We start from the raw sequence: 27,018 nt of genomic DNA, 5'->3' as shown, positions 1-27,018 counted from the left end.
ATTCGTACGATGATTTATTTGTCCTCTAACTCGTATATATAAACACACTCGGCTTGGAGGGCTATAGACACGAAACTTTCATGGGCCGATCAGTAACATCAGACAAACATGAAAGGGCACACTGTTAGTTACGTAGGACCTCGTAGACATTGGGTGTCGATTGAATATATTTTTTAAGCACAAGTCAGGTACATTTTTATTAACACGCATACAAATCCAAACAAGCAAATTACACATATACCTACAGCAACACGATATCTAATAGCGCCAATGAGAATTAATTTCATCTAATTTACGACTGTTTCGTGCAATGTAGGCCTTAATATGACCACTGGCAGTGTGTAACCACTCCAATCCTTCCTATGGAATCTGACGCTATCAGTAGTTTCACCTGGTGTAAGAAAATAGTCACTCCAGCCGGTTTTTATCTAGCAATATTATACTACACAGGTACATGTCGAATGCAATTAAGAAGGACTGTGTGGGAAAAAGGCGCGTCAAATTAACAGTTCATCATAATGGATAAGATGCTTATCGACAGATGCATAAGTTTAAATCATGCATTTCGATGCAACCAAATACATTTAAATTTACAAATATTCCTGACAAAATGTCAGATGGCTAGAAATTCCATAGATATTTGATACTACTTCCGTCTCTATGTTTAACACAGCTTTAACCTTAGTAACTTGTACTATAATTAGTTTTCAACTAATGTAAAAGAAATAATTAAAAATATATATTAATATACACCCTCCGGTACACACGAAGTTTACCATATAAGTGAATTCCATATAACAAAGATGGCTGCCATAATAAGTGGGGCATAGGTAAACAGCTTTAGGCTTTCTGGTTTACACGTGTAATTATGCCAGTCTGAATTACGCTGGCAAGTAGAGATGTGATTTCAAGGCAAACATGCATTCAAGGTTTAAATATTCACGTGTGATGAACACAATTATGGGAAATTGTACATTACTTTCATCTATGAGGTTTAATTTTAACACGCATTTCCACAAAGTAATTAACACTATCGTTAGTTTTTAACCGATGTAAAAGAATTTCTTAAAATCTCGCTCCACCCAATGCTTATTGTCCATTAGTAATATATACTCTGAGGTACGCGTCAAATTTACCATGTAAGTGAATCGTGAATTGTATAAACAAATATGGCTGCCATAGAACGTTGGGTATAGGTAAACAGTACATAGCCCAGTGGCGACATCTGAACCATCGACGAAATCAAAGAAGAGGACTTCGTGGAAAAAGAATGCGTTTCAAAAAGTTCACATCTCAATAGCCCATTAGTTCGTAACCATAGATCGAGAGCTGAGCAAACAAACACTGAATTCCCTAGCAACAACAACTGATAGAATGTATAGACAAAAACTGAGTGAACCACTGTGACATTACCCAGTATCAATTCAATAACTCTGTGGATACAACATATAAAGTTACGATATATGTATAATTCTCTTATGTCATGTCAGCAAATTACTAATATCGACATTTTTCAACGGATAAACCAAACGAATTTACCAGCTTACCACTACTCCTGCACTAATTGAGAATTTTATAAATACTCATGCCAAACAAATCCTCTATAGGCAAGGATCTTTATCCTCTAGTGTATTTCCTTTAAACAGGAGGCTTTGTAAATTACCAAACTGAAATTGAAAGTTTAAATGTCTCATTGCACTTTCAGGACTTTTACAACAATGAGGAACGATGGTCACAAATTAAACGGAGATGCCAACAAGTAAATTCTGTACAAAGAAGCAGTAAATGCAAAGTTATTGACCCGAAAAGGCTAGTCAGTCAAAATGAAAGAATTATTAAAAAGTAAATTCTGTATTTGGAATTAATAAAAAAAATGACAATACACCTATACTATATCACATACTGCATGGTTTTCCAGACATTGAGGATTTGAAAATAATTTATGTACAATAAAAAAAATGTGTTATCCCCCACCCCCTCGAATTCGTATATACAAACACACTGGGCTTGGAGGCCTATTATTGACATGAAACGTGAGAAATCATGTCAAAGTTGGCTGTCATCATTTCTGGGCCATCGTAGCAAAACGTTAAAGGCAAGATGGCGGCCACAAACTGAGACTTAGACAGGAAGCGTAGTTAACAGTTCAGAATTCTTTTTTTATTAGTAAAATCCAATGAAAAAGAAAGGGTACACTAAGTTAAATAGGACTTCGTGGAAAGAGTGTGGACAACTGGTAAACAGTACAGAGCCGAGTGGCAGCATCTGAAGCATCAAAGAACTGAAAGAATAGGCCTTCGTGGAAAAGGGGCGTGTCAAAAGAAAAGTTCATGACCTTTACAAGAAGTCGATGGCAACGACGGTCACAAAACACAGTTGTCAATAAGTAGATTTATTTATGTCCAGGGCATGAAAATGTTGACCCGAACATGCCAGCCAGACGAAATGAAAGGATTTACATGACTTCATACGAAACAGATTCAATGTTTCACCGGTGTGCATGTGATACACCACCTAGCCTAGCTGGCTTCGAAGGCCAACTATTCTGATAACACTGTCATCCTTAGCGCCAAGTCTCACACAAAATATTTCGATCATGATACCACCTTCCTTTCATGCATATACCATTGATTTGCCTGATAATATCTGACAAAAATGTTTCTAGGCAATAATGTTCTGATATGAATACTTGCTATGTAAGTTAGTCCTTCATGGTACTATAATTGGTACGTTGACAACATGTACTCGCTATACATTTTATATGGGTACTCTAGATCTGTTGTTGCCGTACTGCACGGGCTTTAGTGGTTATTAGAACGTGGTGAACATTTTTTTTTTCGGGTATTCAATAAAATCAAGAAAATTAACAATATGTAAAGATGTCATGGCCATCCATTTCTACGAAATGGTGTTTTACAAACTTTCGTTTTCGGTGCCGTTCTATTCTTGCATACATTTAACAATTAATTAGGACCTGGTGGAATCGGTGTTGCAAACCGCATGCGCACTAGCATATTAGGGTCTACACAATGATTGTCTAGGCAACCTCCTATAGATTCAAAATTAATGAATGTCCTGTGACAGATTAAAAAAAATATTAACATAATTATTATTTGAGCTAATGTGTAGTTGTTCTACATTGACGTGGCACTGAGTATTATCATCAACTTCATCATCATCATCATCATCATCATCATCATCATCATCATCATCATCACCGCCGCCGCCAACAACAACAACAACAACAACAACAACAACAATAACAACAACAACAAAAACAAAAACAACAACACCTATCATTATCATCATCATCATCATCATCATCATCTTTCAAAAGAAGTTTAATGCGTATTTGTCCTATGTACACAAAATACTAAGATATATACAAAAAATGGTAAAGATCGAGGGTCGATTCAATACTGTTGTACTTTATGAAGACTGATATTTACATCGAGTTGTACATGTTGTAAGTTATTCAAGTTCAGAAATATATAGTGACAATATGATGGCTGAAAGTTATTTCATAAACAATGCGTTATGTGACTAGAATGTACAAATGGTAAATTTCACACTGGAGTTTATTCCGTTTGTAGCTAACAATTGAAGCGGAGTTGACCGTCGACTAATGTACCACATGTTAATTAATAGGAACCAGTGCAAGTTCTACACATTACACTGTATTTTTGGGTTAAATGGTTTTCCAGACATTGAGGATTTTAACAATAAATATGTCTACAATAAAATATTATCATCAAATCCAAAATTGTCATGATGTAGAGACATCTGTTGAAGTATGTAACAACCCCTGTGGATTATTTGAACTACAAGTCAAATGTTCATTCTGTTCTAATTGGTATTATTTGATACAATTTAACTAAGTGGGCATCATCACCATCATCATTGGCAAGCACTAATGTGCCACATTAATAGGAACCAGTGCAAGTTCTACACATTACATCTTGTATTTGGAATTAATAAAATAAAATGACAATACACCTATATTATATCACATACTGCATGGTTTTCCAGACATTGAGGATTTGAAAATAATTTGTCTACAATAAAAAATTAAAATATCACCAAAACAACTAAATTGTGTTATCCCCCCCCCTCGAATTCGTATATAAAAACACACTGGGCTTGGAGGCCTATTATTGACATGAAACGTGAGAAATCATGTCAAAGTTGGCTGTCATCATTTCTGGGCCATCGTAGCAAAACGCTAAGGGCAAGATGGCGGCCACAAACTGAGACTTAGACAGGAAGCGTAAATAACAGTTCAGAAATTTTTTTTTATTAGTAAAATCCAATGAAAATGAAAGGGTACACTAAGTTAAATAGGACTTCGTGGAAAGAGTGTTGACAACTGGTAAACAGTACAGAGCCGGGTGGCAGCATCTGAAGCATCGATGAACTGAAAGAATAGGCCTTCGTGGAAAAGGGGCGTGTCAAAAGAAAAGTTCATGACCTTTACAAGAAGTCGATGGCAACGATGGTCACAAAACTCAGTTGTCAATAAGTAGATTTATTTATGTCCAAGGCATGGAAATGTTGACCCGAACATGCCAGCCAGACGAAATGAAAGGATTTACACGACTTCATACGAAACAGATTCAATGTTTCACCGGTGTGCATGTGATACACCACCTAGCCTAGCTGGCTTCCAAGGCCAACTATTCTGATAACACTGTTATCCTTAGCTCCAAGTCTCACACAAAATATTTCGATCATGATACCACCTCCCTTTCATGCATATACCATTGATTTGCCTGATAATATCTGACAAAAATGTTTCTAGGCAATAATGTTCTGATATGAATACTTGCTATGCAAGTTAGTCCTTCATGGTAATATAATTGGTACGTTTACATGTACTCGCTATACATTTAATATGGGTACTCTAGATATGTTGTTGCCGTACTGCACGGGCTTTAGGGGTTATTAGAACGTGGTGAACAGTTTTTTTTCGGGTATTCAATAAAATCAAGAAAATTAACAATATGTAAAAATGTCATGGCCATCCATTTCTACGAAATGGTGTTTTACAAACTTTCCTTTTCGGTGCTGTTCTATTCTTGCATACTTTTAACAATTAATTAGGACCTGGTGGAATCGGTGTTGCAAACCGCATGCGCGCTAGCATATTAGGGTCTACACAATGATTGTCTAGGCAACCTCCTTTAGATTCAAAATTAATGAATGTCCTGTGACTGATTTCAAAAAATATTAACATACTTTTTATTTGAGCTAATGTGTAGTTGTTCCACATTGACGTGGCACTGAGTATTATCATCATCATCATCATCATCATCATCATCATCATCATCATCACCACCACCACCACCGCCGCCGCCGCCGCCAACAACAACAACAACAACAACAAAAACAAAAACAACAACACCTATCATTATCATCATCATCATCATCATCATCATCTTTCAAAAGAAGTTTAATGCGTATTTGTCCTATGTACACAAAATACTAAGATATATACAAAAAATGGTAAAGATCGAGGGTCGATTCAATACTGTTGTACTTTATGAAGACTGATATTTACATCGAGTTGTACATGTTGTAAGTTATTCAAGTTCAGAAATATATAGTGACAATATGATGGCTGAAAGTTATTTCATAAACAATGCGTTATGTGACTAGAATGTACAAATGGTAAATTTCATACTGGAGTTTATACCATTTGTAGCTAACAATTGAAGCGGAGTTGACCGTCGACTAATGTACCACATGTTAATTAATAGGAACCAGTGCAAGTTCTACACATTACACTGTATTTTTGGGTTAAATGGTTTTCCAGACATTAAGGATTTTAACAATAAATATGTCTACAATAAAATATTATCATCAAATCCAAAATTGTCATGATGTAGAGACATCTGTTGAAGTATGTAACAACCCCTGTGGATTATTTGAACTACAAGTCAAATGTTCATTCTGTTCTAATTGGTATTATTTGATACAATTTAACTAAGTGGGCATCATCACCATCATCATTGGCAAGCACTAATGTGCCACATTAATAGGAACCAGTGCAAGTTCTACACATTACATCTTGTATTTGGAATTAATAAAATAAAATGACAATATACCTATATTATATCACATACTGCATGGTTTTCCAGACATTGAGGATTTGAAAATAATTTGTCTACAATAAAAAAATTAAAATATCACCAAAACAACTAAATTGTGTTATCCCCCCCCCCTCGAATTCGTATATACAAACACACTGGGCTTGGAGGCCTATTATTGACATGAAACGTGAGAAAACATGTCAAAGTTGGCTGTCATCATTTCTGGGCCATCGTAGCAAAACGCTAAGGGCAAGATGGCGGCCACAAACTGAGACTTAGACAGGAAGCGTAAATAACAGTTCAGAAATTTTTTTTATTAGTAAAATCCAATGAAAATGAAAGGGTACACTAAGTTAAATAGGACTTCGTGGAAAGAGTGTGGACAACTGGTAAACAGTACAGAGCCGGGTGGCAGCATCTGAAGCATCGATGAACTGAAAGAATAGGCCTTCGTGGAAAAGGAGCGTGTCAAAAGAAAAGTTCATGACCTTTACAAGAAGTCGATGGCAACGATGGTCACAAAACTCAGTTGTCAATAAGTAGATTTATTTATGTCCAAGGCATGAAAATGTTGACCCGAACATGCCAGCCAGACGAAATGAAAGGATTTACACGACTTCATAACGAAACAGATTCAATGTTTCACTGGTGTGCATGTGATACACCACCTAGCCTAGCTGGCTTCCAAGGCCAACTATTCTGATAACACTGTTATCCTTAGCTCCAAGTCTCACACAAAATATTTCGATCATGATACCACCTCCCTTTCATGCATATACCATTGATTTGCCTGATAATATCTGACAAAAATGTTTCTAGGCAATAATGTTCTGATATGAATACTTGCTATGCAAGTTAGTCCTTCATGGTAATATAATTGGTACGTTTACAACATGTACTCGCTATACATTTAATATGGGTACTCTAGATATGTTGTTGCCGTACTGCACGGGCTTTAGGGGTTATTAGAACGTGGTGAACAGTTTTTTTTCGGGTATTCAATAAAATCAAGAAAATTAACAATATGTGAAAATGTCATGGCCATCCATTTCTACGAAATGGTGTTTTACAAACTTTCGTTTTCGGTGCTGTTCTATTCTTGCATACATTTAACAATTAATTAGGACCTGGTGGAATCGGTGTTGCAAACCGCATGCGCGCTAGCATATATTAGGGTCTACACAATGATTGTCTAGGCAACCTCCTATAGATTCAAAATTAATGAATGTCCTGTGACAGATTTCAAAAAATATTAACATAATTATTATTTGAGCTAATGTGTAGTTGTTCTACATTGACGTGGCACTGAGTATTATCATCAACTTCATCATCATCATCATCATCATCATCATCATCATCATCATCATCACCGCCGCCGCCGCCGCCGCCGCCAACAACAACAACAACAACAACAACAACACATATCATCATCATCATCATCATCATCATCATCATCATCATCATCTTTCAAAAGAACATTAATGCGTATTTGTTCTATGTACACAAAATACTAAGATATATACAAAAATGGTAAAGATCGAGGGTCGATTCAATACTGTTGTACTGTATGAAGACTGTGATATTTACATCGAGTTGTACGAGTTGTAAGTTATTCACGTTCAGAAATATAGTGACAATATGATGGCAGAAGGTTCCATCATAAACAATCCGTTATGTGATTAGAATGTACAAATGGTAAATTTCATACTGGAGTTTATGCCGTTTGTAGCTAAAAATTGAAGCGGAGTTGACCGTCGATGCAATCCATGAAAATGTCTTGCTTGAATCAACATATCATATCGACATGTAATATTCAAATCCAACAATCTGACAATGATATGTTGTGACTAAAAACGCAAATAATGTTTCATACCAAGCAGACAAAACTCAATAACCATGATGTAAATAAAGGTAAAGACATTTTACATGTTAAGAAAAACACAGCTTCCATTTCAACAGAGTCACATATCGACATGTGCTTGGGTTCAATAGAATGACAACGTGTCCTTGATATGAGGTAAACTCTCAACCTTTGACCCAAAGATGGCGGCCATTGTATTTGTTCAGCCATGGTCATGTGGAGTTTACAGCCTATCTACACAGTGACTGTACACTGCGTTGCGAAGGGTTCATCAATCGCAATGCGTATAATAATATAGGTACAAAGTATAAAGTTGATGTTCAGAGTACGACACGGTTTGAACTTTGATATCTCAGGATCACTATACATTCGCTTGTTGTCGCACTAACACGCTAACACTGTGTCTGAAATTATTGGACACACTTACCTTATCAGCTCCTGCAAGCGTCCGGGCCCAACGTTTTTGTTACATACGATTTCAACCAACGGTAAGTACAGTTAAATTAGTCCAGAGGCATAGAGATGTTACTTGAGTTAACTTGTCCTAACACACACGGATATGGAACTTCCGCAACTTGTAAATAAACAGCTTTTTAATGGCCGACCGCGTTTTGTGCTGCACGTTTAGGTCTCCTACTACTAGGCTGTCGATATAGGACGTAGCTCTTTTACACGTGGTGCATGGTGTATGCATGCAACATATTGAACCGTCATGTTGTTCAAAAGCCATTCGATAATGCCGTACCAAAGGTCAAACGGCTATAATATATTATCCACCACCGTCTGTATTACACATGGTCGGAAACTGTGATTGAAGCAGGATGCAAGCCATGAAATGTTTTCAGCGTTTGTTAGATCTAGACATCACTTATATCGAGTATTTAGGACTTCAACGCTAGTGTACATATTTCGTATTCGATACCCGGGTACGTGAATGAAACAATACAGACGTTTTACTGACATGCTTTGTATTTTTAGTAACTTACTGGTGACTTTAAAAGCAGCGTGACACAAAAGTACAGGGATCGCTCAATAATTGTTTAATGACCCTTTGCTGTATATGCTATGATTAAACTAGAAAGTGAGAGAAAGCGTGCTGAGTTTTGCAAAAGGATTAAGAAAAATACCATGTTGGCTTTTTTATATACATTTATACCTTAGTGACAGGTAGGGTGCCACCTTTTTGATGATTAATTTCACTTTGGGTGTACTACTAAATAAGGGGGAAAAAGTTGCAACTATTAATGCCATTCGATCCTGCGATTTCTCTGATTTCATGAAATGCAAAATGATGACTTTCCTTCCCTTTCAGCAATGGCATCTCAACGGAAACACAAGGTTTGTGTATTTTCAAAGCTTGAATCCTTCCACGGAGCTGCTGAAAGGGTTTGTCAGGAGTTGACAAAAATCCTGTATGAAAGTGAATCTGACACCTTCACTGTGGAGTCATTCAACCAGTCAAATACGAGTTCTGATATGTACAACACAGTCACGTCAATTGTAGTCATTGATGCAAGACAAACTAGAACTCTAATAACACCGGAAAGAAGAGATAAGAATGTTGACCACTGGGATGAACTTGAAATGTTGAGGAAACTTGCAAAACCAGAAGGTAAATGAATATTTCCTGTCACAACTAATTTTAACATTAAAATTAATAAATATATATACAATATATACAAACTTAATATATGAAGAACCCATCATCATCATCATCATCATCATCATCAACAACAACAGCAGCAGCAACAACAACAACAACAACAACATCGACGACAACTACAACAACAACAACATCATCATCACCACCACCACCACCACCACCACCGTCATCGTCATCGTCATCATCATCTTGATCATCTTCGTCGTCGTCGTAACTTGAGTAGAAGGGGGATACATCAAATGTAGTCATAATACCAGCTTATCTCTGTATATATCTTTTTTACACTTTCAGCATTGGTCTTGGTGGTCATATTTGGAGATGAGTGGTCGAAGGGGCTAAATAATAATGAACTAGTGGCTAAAAACTGGTCAACTATTTGGAAATTCAATGATACAACTGCATTCAAGCTGTCGACAAAAAATAGATGTTTTTCTGTATGGGATAAATTTACGAACAGACAAGCAGAAATAATACGCAACTTTGTAACAGAGGATCATCTTCAAATATCCAGTCATCCAATACCTGAAAAAGACGAAAATGGACATGTGCCATCAATTCATAATGCAAAACTTCAAACACCTCAAAACATAATGAACAGACACATTCTTGTTATTGGAGGTCAGGATGCCAATCTTTCTCACGATGACTTGTTTCAAGAAAACATTCAATGTGGCAACGTAACAGTCCAACAGTACTGGATAGCACATTTTGAATACGAAAAACGTCAATGCGAAAAACCACTCATGACTGCATATGTCTATCCTAACATACCAGTCGTCAAAGTATGCAACGTATCTAACGCCAGTGAAGCCTTTGGACAAATCATTGACAAAGATATCCAGCCAATTCCTGGAAAGGGGGAACTCAACGTTATTGTGTATGTTCACTGTGAAATTTGCGAGGAAAAATTAACACGCATAAAACCGGAGATACAAAATATATTGAAGGATAAATTAAAATTGAGACCACGCCTACCAATCCTGCAATCTGTAACAGGACAATACATTGCAGCTCTTCTAGGCGAGTACTAAAACTCATGTATGTATGTATGTATGTATGTATGTATGTATGTATGGATGAATGGATGGATGGATGGATGGATGGATGGACGGACGAATATATGGATATGTGTGTGGATGTGTTCATGTAAGCATGAAGGAACGTTTACATAGGTGTGCATAATATAAGTCTTGTATACGAGTTGCTATATAGCTAATAAAAGAATTTATTATGTTTCCTTCCTCCGTAGGACAAAATGGTAAACTTCAAGGTCTGCATTTTTTCATTCCATGTCGTCAAAATCTACAGTGTATTCTTCATATCCGACATGAAAATCTTAATGAAGACCACACACGACCACTATCAGTTGTAACGATACTGTTACTGGTGTCTTATTTTTATCGGACAATTAAAAGTATTTTGCTAAAACTTTGGAATATCATCAAAATGTTTAGTTTTCATAAACCAGAAACAATGATAACAATGAACACGTCTATTGTGGAGGATGCATTGCAGAATCAAGACATACACTCTAAACAAAATATGTCAAATAAAGGCGGTGTAGCAGATAGAGAATATATGCCAGCTAAACAAGATGTGTCAGATAAAAGAAGTGTGTCTGAAAAAGAAGATATGACAGCTACGCAAGATAAATCAGATAAACGAGGTGTATCAGACAAAGATATGCCAGCTAAACATGAGGTGTCAGATAAACAAGGTGTGGCTGAAATAGACGATATGTCAGCTAAACAAGATGTGCCCGATAAACGAGGTGTATCAGACAAAGATATGCCAGCTAAAAATGAGGTGTCAGATAAACAAGGTGTGGCTGAAATAGACGATATGGCAGCTAAACAAGATGTGTCACATAAACAAGGTGTATCTGAAATAGACGATATGCCAGCTAAACAAGATGCATTAGATAAACGAGGTGTGGCTGAAATAGAAGATATGTCAGCTACACACAATGTGTCAGATAAACAAGGTGTGGCTGAAATAGACGATATGGCAGCTACACAAGATGTGTCAGATAAACAAGGTGTGTCTGAAATAGAAGATATGTCAGCTACACACGATGTGTCAGATAAACAAGGTGTGGCTGAAATAGACGATATGTCAGCTACACAAGATGTGTCAGATAAACAAGGTGTATCTGAAATAGACGATATGTCAGCTACACAAGATGTGTCAGATAAACAAGGTGTATCTGAAATAGACGATATGTCAGCTACACAAGATGTGTCAGATAAACAAGGTGTGTCTGAAATAGATGAGATGCCAGCTACACAAGATGTGTCAGATAAACAAGATGTATCTGAAATAGACGATATGCCAGCTAGGCAAGATGTGTCAGATAAACAAGGTGTATCAGACAAAAATATGCCAGCTAAAAATGAGGTGTCAGATAAACGAGGTGTGTCTGAAATAGACGATATGCCAACTAAACAAGATGTGTCAGATAAACGATGTGTGTCTGAAATAGAAGATATGTCAGCTAAAAAAGATGTGTCTGATAAAGATGTGTCGGATAAAGAAGATAAACCAGCTGAGCAAGATATGTCAGATAAACGAGGTGTGTCAGGTAAACAAGGTGTATCTGAAATAGACGATATGCCAGCTAAACAAGATGCATTAGATAAACGAGGTGTGCCTGAAATAGAAGATATGTCAGCTATACAAGATGTGTCAGATAAACAAGGTGTGTCTGAAATAGAAGATATGTCAGCTACACACGATGTGTCAGATAAACAAGGTGTGGCTGAAATAGACGATATGGCAGCTACACAAGATGTGTCAGATAAACAATGTGTATCTGAAATAGACGATATGTCAGCTACACAAAATGTGTCAGATAAACAAGGTGTGTCTGAAATAGATGAGATGCCAGCTAAACAAGATGTGTCAGATAAACAAGATGTATCTGAAATAGACGATATGCCAACTAAACAAGATGTGTCAGATAAACGATGTGTGTCTGAAATAGAAGATATGTCAGCTAAAAAAGATGTGTCTGATAAAGATGTGTCGGATAAAGAAGATAAACCAGCTGAGCAAGATATGTCAGATAAACGAGGTGTGTCAGGTAAACAAGATGTGCCCGCTGAGGAAGCGCTACCAGTTGAACAAGATATTTCAGATAGAGATATTGTATCAGATAAAGAAGATATAGCAGATAAACAAAGTCTGTCAGATAAACAAGATATGTCAGGTACAGAATATGTGTCATACAAACCAGGTATGCCAGATACACCAGATTTGGCCTCAGGCATGCAACAGGTAAAACCTAAAAGATACAATGAAGATTCAAATGAAACTGAAATCAAAGACACGAGCGAAAAAACAACAGGACAAAACTATGTACAGAACATGCAAAGTGAAGAAAGTGTAAAACATGTACAAAACGAGCGAGATGAAGACAAAAACCCACAATACGACTACCCATATCCTAACCACTGTCTAATGTTTGACGGAGATGTCCATCGTGTTGTCTCTCGTTTATAACATGACTAACGTCATTGTATTGATACCAAGAAATACAACATCAACGACGTTACTGTATCATATATGCCTTCATCCTGGTGCCTAGGGTTATATTAGGTCACCAGGTTATACACAGTTCACGGCTATTGCTGACAATTACTAAACCCTACTCAGTAAAGCAATTAAGTGTTATATTCCTTTTTAATGGATCTTCCTTTTTCTTTGATTTTTGTACTTTTTTTTGCAGCATTGGATATATAAGTATTGAGCCCAGGTTTGTTTGTGTTTATAGATATGAAAATAAAATTTGGAATTTGTATCTGAATGATTTGTCGTGTATTGTTATCTGGATTGTATTTTATATTTTATGAAATCTGATTGGCAGTGGTGTGTTAGATCAGTATACCAGCATAGTGATTTTAAATTTCATAACAACGTTCAAATCAGTATAACGTGTGCATATTCAGACATACCTGGGATCAGGTTTGTCCAACACAGTGGCAAATAAATTGTAAATTGAACATTATGAACAAAAATATCATTTCACATATTTTGATTAAAATATTAAGTTTTATTTTATCCTGCATATGTTAAAAAGGTTAATGAAAGTCAAACCATCACAAATCAGATCATTACTGCCTTTACTTGGAGTAAATATGTCTCACTAAAATAAACAACTGGAACGAAAACAGAACAATGGTTTGACCTCTTCAAGGGGTCGAGTTTCGATTAGTCTGTTGTCATTTTGTCAGGTTGTAGTTCATACCTGGGCATATAATCATCAGACGTCAAAGTATAGTCGTGATTATTTAACCAAAATTCGGTACATGAATGACATTAGGTTCCAACACAAGATTCGTGTTATAATCATAATGGAATAGCAGGTAACCTTTGCCCCCCTGACAGCAGCTTTTCTTTTAACGACAACAACGTCGCCGCCATATTTCTCAAAGCCTTATTGCCTAGTGGGAGTCAGACGAGACCTGAACTCGGCAAGAATTTTTTGGTATAAAGGTCTTCAGCTTCAAGTAGGCATTTTCAAGTACTCTCTACTGACAGAAAGCAAACTTTAACCAAGCAATTTGCAATGTGTGAGCGTTTCACTTGTCCTATTCTGTACATTTATATATGTATATGTATACGTTAATGGCGGAAAGAGACAACATCGACTGCTCTGAGCACGTCATTCGTATCAGAATAGAGTCTGGAGGTAGATCAGTGCGAGGAAACTATTCACCTTGTTAAAGAAAGTTTATTGTGCATAATCGATCTCAATTGAGCAGTTGTTTGAAAGCAATGTACATTCACACTGGGTGCTTTATCATATTCATAAGCACTGCATGTGATGTTGAAATCCGTAAGCCGAAATATATCAATAATTTACACACGACTAGCAACAACTGTGTAAGACCTACAGCCTTCACTATTATGCTCTGTGACGTCACAACATTTACAATATAACTTGACTTTCAGAACATGGATAAGCAAGCTCTTCGAGTGTTTACAAAGTTAGAGTCATTCAAGAAGGCAGGAGATGAAGTCCTTAAATTATTAAAGGACATTGTTGACGAACAAAAGGTCGAGGTTTCAGTCCGACATGCAGATACAGAGTCGATGGTGCAGTCACAGGAGAGGTTTGTCACTGAAACCGAAGTCGTTGTGATCGACGCTAGACAAACTAGATCTCTCGTAACACCCGAACGACGAGACAGGAATGTTGATCACTGGAATGAACTACAGTGGCTTTATGATAAGGCAAAACCACAAGGTGTGTTACATTTATATTGTGCATAGTGGTTTCTTATTTTCACATAGAGTCAGTTTTGTATGAAAAATATTTAGGGGAAGCTAGCCCAGTTATACATTATGAGTCAGTCCACACCGACCAGTAGGCCGTTTGACTCAATATATGACTTACTTACAGTAACATGTTATCGTCTGGCTAAATAAACTACCAACAGTAATACATTTTATCGTCTGGCTCAAGAAATAATTAAGTATAACTGCATTATTGAACCCTTTTTAAGAGTGAAGGTCACTGCGACAGTAGAGTACCCCTCACAAGGTAAATTCTGACTCTGGTTTAGTAGTAACTGGCGTCTATTGTATGTCTAAAATTTTGTTTAGTGGTAGTAAGTGTGTAAAATTAAGAAATCTTTATCTGATTACGATTTATCTCCTTGTTGGTTTTCAGGATCAATATTGGTTTTAATTTACGGTGACAAAGATTCCAAGAAACTTGAAGCTGGTCAACTACTGTCGAAGACTTGGAAGACGACTTGGAAGTTTAATGATGTAATTGCATTTGAACAGGCGCAGAAGGGTTTATGTCTCAGTATATGGGACAAGTTTAGCAAGGCACAGATTGACTTTATCAAATCCTACTTAAGGGAGATCCTGTTCATTGCCCCTATTACTAGACCCGTCAACACACTTGCTGTTGGAGACCGAGATGGATACAGTAAAGTCATCCAATCGTTGAACACTCATCCTTTACTGTTAAAGGGAGGCACAAAATCATGTGGTGATTTTACAATGTCACTGTTTAACCCCAGTGATTTCAAGACGCATGGTGTAAACACACCCAAGGTAACAGTTTATTGTGATAGCAAGAGCCCAGCGATTAAAGTCTGTGGAACTGACATCACCAACTATTATATCCAAAAATATGTGACTGAAAACATATCAAAGAACCTTATTGAGTCCGATCTAGACTCTGGGATTTCATGCCATGTGTGCATTCCTTCAAATTCCCACCAGTGTGTTCCTTGCACCCTACCCATTCCTCTCCAGCAGTGTAATTGTAAGACAATCGAGTTTGACCAGCTCATACTGATGTGTCACTGCAGTGAATGTTTCAACAAGATATATAGCGAGAGACAGTGGCTGACAACGTATATTAAGGAACTAATGGGTAAGTTGTCAGTTATCCATAATCTCTTATCGAATATAAGTCAGGCATACATGTAGTTCAAAAATGAATAACTATTGAAAGATGATGCAGCTACAGTGTTTAAGAATCTTAAACCAAGAAAATCAGGGCTCACTGCGAATATTTTGATATTGAATACTAGGGGTCAAACGTATATGAAACATTAAATCGATAATTTCAGAATTGAATATGACCACCAAGTAAAGCAATAATATAGGAATAAAGAATACTGTCAATTTCCTTGAAAACAAGATTGTGAAATCCAATTATTTCATTACTTTCAAAGAAAAGGGAACAAGTTTTCATATGACAAAGGATAGGCAAATATGAATAACTTTCATTTTCAGGTAAATTGATCCCCGAAAAGCGTTCTTGATCTTTTAGGTACAACTGTACATAAACCTCCACATTTCTGCTTAGTTAAATAGACAGGATTTTCTGTTTGGTTATTATTTGCTTTAGTTTCATTTTTTCCTTACCACTGCTGTATAGTTATTACAACGCATCATTTGAATTACCATATGTTTATTCTCCCCTTCACACAGCAAATGCAAATATAACTATCTACGGGAACATGGTACCACTGGTTAGAGAATTTCGCGACCAGCTGTTGAGAGAAAATGTCATTAAAGATTTACAGGGAATAGGATATCAAGACGGCTTCCCAAGCGAAGAGAGGTTGGAAAAGCTCTCCAAACTGTCAGATGCGAAAGCCTTGGATATATACATCTGGTACGCTGCGTGCCAAACTCCTATTGGGAGTGTCGTAGATTTTAGCTACTCGCCATGTAACTGGGTTCCGACAACGTGGACAAGACGCTGTAGAAATCAAGGAAACAGACGTTATTTTTACATCTGTATGGTGATTGTCGTTGTTGCTATAATCATCTTCGTTATAGCCCTGGTGAGTTCAAATTATTCTGACCACAGGCAAAGTGTATCGGTGGCACCGTCGACACCACCGACCATCCACAACGGAAGCAACTTCGTAAATGCGCTATAATCAGAACCATGGATGCTTAAAATACACGTATATGTTATTGATATTGACACATGCATGTACATGTCACGGACTTGCTTTTTATTACTACATCAACATGGACTACGGAAACATGTGTGTCTGTGTTTTGAAGGATAACATTTTAAACGAAGCAACAAACTTTTTGTCAGGATGTACTTTCGTTACATACATACATACATACATACATACATACATACATACATACATACATACATATGAAATGTATTTTAACATAACAATCTTGGTTAATGAGTTGCCATGAACTATTTGACAAGTGAATTGGTCATTTTCATCTGTCTTCAAATTATTTCCTGTCTGATGTAAATATTAAGTTGTAACAATGGCAACAAATAAGGATAGTCTTGAAAAAAATATGTACAATTTTGTATACACACATAGACATACAAGTGCTCAGTATTGTTTGTCAAAGTTGTCTTGTATATACATTCTACATAGGGGGGTTAATATTGTGCACAATAAACAGCTAGTATAGTCAGGTGACTACCATCCCATAACGAATATTTACTCATAACTATAATATAGATTTCGGTCTTTAGATACATCACACATTGTAATACGTTTAAAATTACTGTTAACACATGGGCATATACATAAATAGTCATGGAATGATTTAACATTGTTTACAATTGATCTTATTTGTTGATCTTATCACATGTGATGTCATTTATGAATAGCTGATATGAGGTGAACAGCTCAAGTAAATCTATTCAACCCGTTTGTTCTTTTTGTCACTATATCATCTTGTAATACAAGAACTGTTTGGATTTTAAAACAAATGATTGATTGACTGTCACAACAACATATAATAAAGTATTATATGCTACTTATTGTGGTAAATTGTGTGTTGATTTTATCTGGAAATGGTTGGGTTGTCTTGCATATTGTTTGCTATGTATTTATAAATCGTCAACGCGTAGGTGTCAAGAATCTAGATCAGGCTAAAGGTGAATATCGGATTCAAGACTGATAATTCTTTGGACACATGGGTATAACACATTCTGTAATATTCATAGTTGGAGATGTCATATCATAATTACATAAAAAAAAAACCACCACAGATACATTAAGAAATAAGCAAAAAATAACATAACGGGGATACCATGTACAATATTACATTTTAATGTCTAGCGATCAAGGCTGTTGCTGTCATCTGATAGCAAATAAATATACGACAACATTTAATCAATATGGCGCCCTAAGCAGTAGTCGACAAAAGGACAACACCTATTTTGGTACGACTAATGCTGCAGGCATTGGACAGCGGTCACAGAATGTTTTGAAATGCCAGCACTGTCTCGCTCTTTGTACTGAGAAAGCAGAGGTCCGGAACCTGCACTATTTTCCTACGCCTTATTCGGTAACTATGTGTACCAGATTGGAAATACCGAACTTGATATAGTCATTCCATGTAACTGGCTATTGTGTGAAACGTACTAGCTGATGATACTGCACAACAAACATGAAAATCATAGCACTTCGTATTAATACAAGATAGTAAAAGAACGAAGAAGACCAATATGGAGGAATGTTGACGAACATAACAATCACGTGACCCGTCTGAAGCACCATAAAGTAAAATAAAGTTTCAGTCTAACAGCAATACCGACATGAAGTGCCATTCTCTGCAGAATAGTACAGAATAATTTCATTCCCTGACAACAATAAATACTGCGTATTTGAATTTTGTCAATTCTGTAGGATACAGAAAATTAAATGCACAATACCCTCAACCTCAATGAGGTGATAGGACATCTTTTCATTGTTGTTTAAACTTGCAATTTGGAAGAAATAAATCTTCAAGCAGCCTAATTTCTTTACAATGAAATAACTTGGTCATAATTTCACAGAATTTTGTGAAAGTTGAAAGAGAAAGGGGTAGAGCATTATCTAATTGTGGACTAACTGGTAGAAAAACCTCTTGATTTTTCTTTCCAGTCAATTGAGATTTCTGTTAGTCAGCGTGTTACAAAGGCATAACCTGATAAAACCAAGTTCTCTATAAACCACACTATACAAATACCCTGGTTTGTCAGCCAGTCGAACAGTACAGTACCTGTGCGTAGATATATGACCCATTATACTTAAATTACCGTGCATGGGGCATTTTCTCCCATTGCCAGACAGTGATGTCATACGCTAACCTTTGCACTCACACCATGATTAATTGTTCATGACACTCAATTTTACTTGAGCTTCCAAAATCCATAATCAGCGAAAATAACACCGGGATATCTCACAATGAAAAAAATTGTGGACTTCGCGTATTTTATTTTTCTAACTATAGACGAGTTAGAACACTTGTCAACGAACGAAATATTACACTAAAACGTATCTAACTTTATATATGTTGGTTATTCCCGTTTCTATACACCTGCGACAAACATGACACGTACACCACACAGACATAGTACCTGCCTGACTGGTATGAATTGAATGGGTTTCTATTCACCCTGGGGCTGTTCTACGAAATGCATAATAAATCGGTTCGTTGAATTTGAAACGAAAGAACGCTGGTTTCGTGCGGCCCACCTGACAATACCACAGAGCAGTAAATGCACTTAGGTTGCGTGTTCTGACCGAGTTCTAGTTTTCATAATCATTTCTACGAATTGTTATTTTACACTTTTTCCACGAAGCCCTACTTTAAAATACCTTCATTTTTGTCTGCGACATTTCTAAAGGGTCATTGGACTGGATTAGGTACACCTTGTACGCAGTAAATAAAAAAGTTGACATTTATATTACGAATACAGTGTAAATTGTTTCACCGTCCGAAGCACCATAACGTAAAATTAAATTTCTGTCTAACAGCAATACCGACATGAAGCGCCATTCTCTGCAAAATAGTACAACATAATTTCATTCACTGACAACATTAAGTACAGCGTATATGAATTTTGTCAATTCTGTAGGATACAGAAAATTAAATGCAAAATACCCTAAACCTTAATTAGGCGATATACATCTTTTCATTGCTGTTTAAACTTAGAAGCAATAAGTATTAAAGCAGCCAAATTTCTTTACAATGAAATAACCTGATCCATAATTTCACATAATTATTTGAAAGTGAAAGAGAAATGGTTATTCTAGAGCACTATCTAGTTGTTGACTACTGGTAGAAAAACCTCTTGATTTTTCTTTCCAGTCAATTGAGATTTCTGTTGGTCAGCGTGTTACAAAGGTCATACCTGCCTGATTGGTATCAATTGAATAGGTTTCTTTTCACTCTGAGGCTGATCTACGAATTTGCATAATAATCGGTCCGTAGAATTTGAAACGAAAGAACGCTGTTTTCGTGCGGCCCATCTGACAATACCACTGTGCGGTAAATTCATTTAGGGTGCGTGATGTGGCCGAGTTCTAGTTTTCATAATCATTGCTACGAATTGTTATTTTCCACTTTTTCCACGAAGCCCTACTTTAAAATACTTTCATTTTTGTCTGCAAGATTTCTAAAGGGTCATTGGACTGGATTAGGTACACCGTGTACGCAATGAATAACAAAAGTTGACATTTATATTGCAAATACAGTATATTTCACCATTGCATAGTAAACCTGTACACTTTTCATCCGATATTCGCCTTCCTTAAACGGAAATACGTTTGTCAGTTAATTATAAATAGCACACATGTTTTCTAATGAACCCATCCCTCCTACAACGGCTTTATCGAGTTTGTTTTTTGTCCTTAATTTTCAGATGGTGATAATATGAAAGTCGGACTTTTCCACTCAGGAATATAGTATATATAATTAAAATATTGTACTTCAACAGAAATAATTCACAGCATTATTGCTTATACTAATTAAAATACAAATTGAGAAATACATCTGTGTGTTGTGATAACATCTGATATTGAATCACTATCATTCATCAGCTAACATACAGATCTCCTCAGTAGATAACAGCTATCCACAGCGACCGGACAAATGAATATAACATGCAAGCTATAATAACTTTCACTTTCGGGTCTTGAATGCATACAGTTTTTCATTTTACTTGTAAAAGCTGTTTACATAGGCTGAATATTTTCGCTTTCGATGGTTTCGTTAAAGGTCACCTTTCTAACGAAAAAAAAATGTGCATAAAAGTTGAAAGACACAAATTAATATAATTATACATTATCTGTGTGTACCTGTCTCTGATGAGTCTGTCTGTCTGTCTGTCTGTCTGTCTGTCTGTCTGTCTGTCTGTCTGTCTGTCAGTCTGTGTGTCTGTGTGTCTGTTTGTTTGTTTATTTGTTTGTGTTCATCCGTTTGTTTGTCTGTCTTCGTGTATGTATGTCTGTCTGTCTCTGTCTGTCTGTCTGTCTGTCTGTCTGTCTATCTGTCTGTCTGTCTGTCTGTCTGTGTCTGTCTGTCTCTATGTATGTATGTATGTATGTATGTATGTATGTATGTATGTATGTATGTATATATGCATGCATGCGTGCGTGCGTGCGTACATGCATGTATGTATGTATGTATGTATGTATGTATGTATGTATGTATGTGTCTGCGTGTGTGTTTACTCATCAACTAGATATACGACGTTGGTCTCTGTGGTGTCAAGACAGTAATCGCCATGGTCAGTGCATGGAAGTATAATGGATCCCTTATACATCCACGGTCAATATAAACAGGTGAGTGTGGCTATATGAAATCAATTACAAAATAGTATCAAATTTTGATCTCAATAATTACTCATGAGATAGAATAGGTAATTTGACGACCCCATCTCATTTTCTATACGCCGACCTGCGACTTAAAATTGAGCAAAACGCTATTGATTCCAAGTTTACTTCTATGGATGAAAAGTGGGTCACCCCCTTTTGTAAGAATGGAACATCCCCGGGTCATAAGCAAAGTCTATACATGAATCGTACTCACAATCAACTGTGCCAACTTCTATTATTGTAACCCCTCTGCCAACCTACCTACAAGTACAACCTACCGGTGAGTATTCTTAAACTTTGCTTATTCTTAGGCATGTAGGATTAACGCTACGAATCTATTTCAGCTATCTAACTTACGTTTTGATTTTGTGAATGTTCGCCCGTCTGTTAGGACAGCGGCGGAAGTAGTGTTGTAGCGTTACTCCTGCACGTCTACAGGTAGGCGAATTTAGACTGTCATTGCAAGCTAAACTGTTATCCCAAACTGTTATTTTTCATAAGGTTATGTCTGCATGTATACATGGGGTATGTGAGAAGCCCTTAAACTTCCGGGTTAAACTGTTCTTGACAACAGTTTAATCGACGCTTTTATCGAAGGGTCAAGGTTCAATTGTTTGAATGCGAAATAGCCCGTACTCAAGGCTAGCACATTCACATGTGTCTAGCGAGTTGGGTTTATATATTGTAGTCACTACACCTTTTTATTTGGAAAATTGATTATTCATACCAGTTTGAACTACTTAACCAATTATAATACATACACTGTCATGCGTTGTATACATAGTATTAACACGTGTAGATATGTATGGATATGGAAAGCGCTGTATACTGGTACTCCCACCCTTTCCGCTGTACGAATTTCATGTTTGATTGAAGAGCTGGAAGAAACCTCTGAGGAAAACCACTCGAATTGATCTCATAACAATGAAAATAAATAAATTATTATATCCATTAAAAACTCTAACCGTCACTTTACCCCAATCATCACAACTCAACTAAATTAACGGTAACAACCCCCCCCCCCCCCAAAAAAAAAAAAGAAAAGAAAAAAGAAAAGAAAAGTATATGTACATATACTCGGTGAGTATCAATCTGCTAAGACAGTGAAGACAGTGCTCTATACCGCAGGGGCAGAGAGCAATAGTTGTCTGATGATCGCGCAATGCGTGAAACTCCGAGTTACAACCAAGAAAGAGTTCCAGTACTACCAAAACTATATATATATATATATATATATATATATATATATATATATATATATATATATATATATATATATATATATATATATATATATATATATATAAAATCATCATATATATAGTCTTTTTGGGATATGTGCAATAAGATGTCTGAATGATAAAAAGTAAACAGGATGTATAATCATCTGACATGGCGTTACACTCTTGCCCTTATATGTATAATACTTGTCGTGTCATATACACTTTGTATCATTCTGAACCAAAGTCAATATTGTACAATGATTATAAATTTATAATGTGTGATTTTATTTACAGATATGTCGTCTCATGATCGAAACGTTCTCGTCTTTTCAAAGCTAGCATCATTTCATGGAGCTGCCGATAATGTCCGTAAAGAACTTGGGAAAATGCTGAATGACAGTGAAACCGACACTTTTAAAGTAGAACCATTCCAGCAATCGAATACCAGTGATGATCTGTACAAGTTATACAAGTCAGTCACGGCAGTTGTTGTGATCGATGCAAGACAAACCAGAACTCTGATAACACCAGAACGAAGAGACAAGAATGTCGACCACTGGGATGAATTACACATGCTGTGTAGTAAATACACAAAACCGCAAGGTAATTAAATTGGTTTTCGGTCCTATGGCTTTACATTTCCATTAATTGAGATAACAACATAATTACATAGTCAATCCTCAAACAAAGTGACACTATCCATCTTTACAAGCAATACCGGTATATTAATGATCTGAGAAAATTCTTGTCATGTTGTTCTGTTATTTGTTTGAAATTTAGTACAGATATTACATTAATACATGCTTTATAAATAACAATATTGTGGGTTTTTTTCTAAAACAACAACAACAACAACAACAACAACAACATGATTTCTGTTTACACTTGCAGGCTCAGTACTGGTAGTCATATACGGTGACGAGTGGTCAAAAGCCTTAGACGAGCGTAAACTAGTGGCAAAAAACTGGATAACTATATGGAAATTTAACGATACCACTGTATGCCATGATCTCGCTGACAAGGAAAGATGCTTTTCTATTTGGGATACATTCAATGAGAAGCAGAGGAGAACGATTCGTGAATATCTTAAAACTGACAGAGATAATATACCTTATGGGCTGGTAACCGAGACACTTAATAAACTTGTCATTGGTGGAAAGATGGATTATCTCATCTATGATGATGTACACATGAATACTACAGATCTAGGTGATGTAAAAGTCATGGCATACACTACACGATGTTTCGATTATGACAACCGACACAAACACAAAGCTATTCTACGAATGCACCATGTATCTACCATTCAAGACATACAAGTATGCCATTCCTATGAACCCATCAAACACACAATTGAACGTCATGTCAAGCAATTACCAATAATTGAAATTGTAAGGGAAGACTCTGGAGATGTAAAGGAGATATTATACTTTGCCCACTGTGATAAGTGTGTTAAAAAACTTGAACTCGAGGTTGGGCTCACTCTTGATATGCTCAAGTCCCACTTCAAGTTCTTGCAGAGAGATGATGTTCACTCTGACGATAAAGATAAAGATGTCCTCAACTTTGATAGTACACAAGGTATGTCAATAGCCATTTAACATGTACATTTATGACTAGAGCCAAGAAACTGTCTATTTCACAAAACACAAACATATCCATTGTACAGTATAATGTGTATATTTATATCATGTATGTACGTACATATGGACGGAGGGATAGATGTGTGGAAGGGTGTATGTATAAAAATGGACGAAGGGAGGGGGAGGATGGTTAGGTGAATGGGTATGTATCTGTGGATGTGTTTGATATGTTTTCTTAAGGTAACAGATTTTTTCATTTGTTTCAACAGAACCAGAAATTCACCTCAAGTTTGTTACACCTACTAAGATACCTGTACATGTGATGTTTGGTAACGTATCTGGAATGGAACCAGTAACAACCCTTCACGTACCAACTCCGACAACACCCCGATTGATTACCGTAACTCCGACAACACCCCGATGGATTACCGTTATATTAATAGCGGGCATGGGTGTGGTTGCAGGCTATGCAATCAAAAGATTATACACACATCGACGTTGACAAGTCTCTTATGCAGACATATCTGCCAACTTTGATATCAATACATATTACATGGTAGCATTACTCTTAGGAATGATAACTAAGACTTTGTGTTTGATGTGCATCTTGACTCTCTAAATGTCTCAACAATTGGAGTAATCTGTTTTGAATTCCTAAGTAATATGTATGTGCATGCATGAACCTGCACGCTAACACACACACACACACACACACATACACATACACATACATACATACATACATACATACATACATACATACATACATACATTGTTTGAAATTGGTGAAGCGATGGCCAATATTTTAACTTAATCACTCGAGAAAAAAGCTCCGATAAGTCACTTGACTCTTTAGTAGTATAATGCATTGTTCTGTAAAACAGTCTTTAAAAGTCAACATGGCACTTAAGCCATAGGAAAGCCTTTTAGTTAAGTTGTTTACTGCTTTCGTTTTAAGGTCTCACATCATGTTGACATACATGTCAGCACATGTATGTTAGCATTAGGACGGCGAGTACGCGGTGTGGCATGCTGTCAGCAAACATAGTAACCTATGATGTGGCTAAGCATTAAAATTTGCATTAAATATCAAAAAACTTGTTAGAGTTGTAATGGATGGTGAATCATGCAAATTGTGCCATGGAACCCCCCCCCCCCCCCCTCCATACCAAAAAAAGCCAACGTATGACTTTGGTCTTGCGATATTGTTTGTTGTTTAGTGTAACAAAGACGAATTTCAAATGAGCATTTTTTTGTATTATTGTTGTTTTTTAAACCATTTCTCTGTGTGTTTATTTAGGTACTACCAAACCAGAACGGCTAGAGTTTCGATTAGGCGGGAGAATACATTAGTTTTAAATATCACATAACCTAAATATAAACACTGATAGCGCTCACCCACATAAAATGTGTACATTTTATTTCGCTGTGACTACAAATAAACCGTTCTGTGTTTGACTAATCCTTGGTTCACCTAATTGAAACACGATAGTGACTCTGGTTTGGTATGTTTACATTCAATGGTTTGGGTGACTGTATAGTTGGAAAGTGTACAATGTATTCTTTGATTTGCAAGAATAAAATATATACGAATGTTTTAAAGACATCTTGTATGGTCACTTTGTTGTATAAATATTTTTGAAAAAAACACGAACAGATGAATAAAAAAATTCAAATAAAACATCCATTAAATACATATGAAAAATATTAAAAAATCAAGTGTTTGGTTACATTCAGTGATACTTTTTCTTCTTTCAACTTTAAAAAGGAAAGCATTGCACCTAAGTCTAGATCTCCCGTTTTCAACAATAACTGTCACCGTGTGAAACATTTGACCATGTCTCTCCAACTGAGATAAAACATGAACAGAGGATTTGGGAATGTCGACAAAGATGATGGTAAGATGGATCATAGGTGTGGTAAAAGTTGGGTAAAGGTGGATAAAGTCGAATTACCGTATATATATATTGAAATGTGGAACGCTCATTATAGAATATTTCATTCCCTCTGTATTTATTCTGTATCCCTTCTGCACAGATGTGTCATCGGTGAGGGATTCATACCGTCTGTAGTTCAAAATGGTGTCCAAAACCATTTACTAGCTAAGCATCAAAATCCAATATTGTAATCACCATAGAACATACATTATTAGACATTTTACTGAAGTAATTTTGTTTTATAGAAGCAAAATGAATTGAAGAAGACCTGGTCTCTGAAAGTCATGAAAAGGGGTGATTGACCTATTTCGAGTATGATTCCATCATCTGATTTCGAAGAAAACATGAGTTGAGAAGGAATTATAGTAAATGGTGGCCATTCTAGATCACAGTTACTAAAGTTTGGACTCAGTATAGCATAGAGGGTTGAATTAAACTTTAGTCATTTGAAATACCCATGACGACGAGTATTGCTACAACTCAATGAGGTTGAGTTAACTGGTTTGGTACGCCTAGTGAACTTAACTGACCTCAATAGTTTGATCACGTGATCAT

The 27,018-nt window shown here is 36.3% G+C and overlaps 2 protein-coding genes across 2 annotated transcripts; both read left to right on the top strand.

Annotated features, from left to right (window-relative positions):
• Window positions 1–14,071: 14,071 nt before the first annotated feature.
• On the top strand, window positions 14,072–17,028 carry LOC144444207 (uncharacterized). The gene is made up of 4 exons (XM_078133624.1): window positions 14,072–14,121; window positions 14,567–14,861; window positions 15,288–16,007; window positions 16,571–17,028. The coding sequence occupies exons 2-4, from the start codon at window positions 14,570–14,572 to the stop codon at window positions 17,026–17,028; spliced, it is 1,470 nt and encodes a 489-aa protein (XP_077989750.1). The 5' UTR covers window positions 14,072–14,121; window positions 14,567–14,569.
• A 4,897-nt stretch (window positions 17,029–21,925) lies between these two features.
• Window positions 21,926–25,082, top strand: LOC144445078 (uncharacterized). Its single transcript, XM_078134630.1, has 4 exons — window positions 21,926–22,000; window positions 23,238–23,546; window positions 23,835–24,524; window positions 24,796–25,082. The coding sequence occupies exons 2-4, from the start codon at window positions 23,240–23,242 to the stop codon at window positions 25,026–25,028; spliced, it is 1,230 nt and encodes a 409-aa protein (XP_077990756.1). The 5' UTR covers window positions 21,926–22,000; window positions 23,238–23,239; the 3' UTR covers window positions 25,029–25,082.
• Window positions 25,083–27,018: the final 1,936 nt, after the last annotated feature.

Source organism: Glandiceps talaboti, chromosome 13, assembly GCF_964340395.1.
Source record: "Glandiceps talaboti chromosome 13, keGlaTala1.1, whole genome shotgun sequence".
NCBI classification, from domain to species: domain Eukaryota; kingdom Metazoa; phylum Hemichordata; class Enteropneusta; family Spengelidae; genus Glandiceps; species Glandiceps talaboti.
This window is presented reverse-complemented; position numbering and strand designations above follow the sequence as displayed.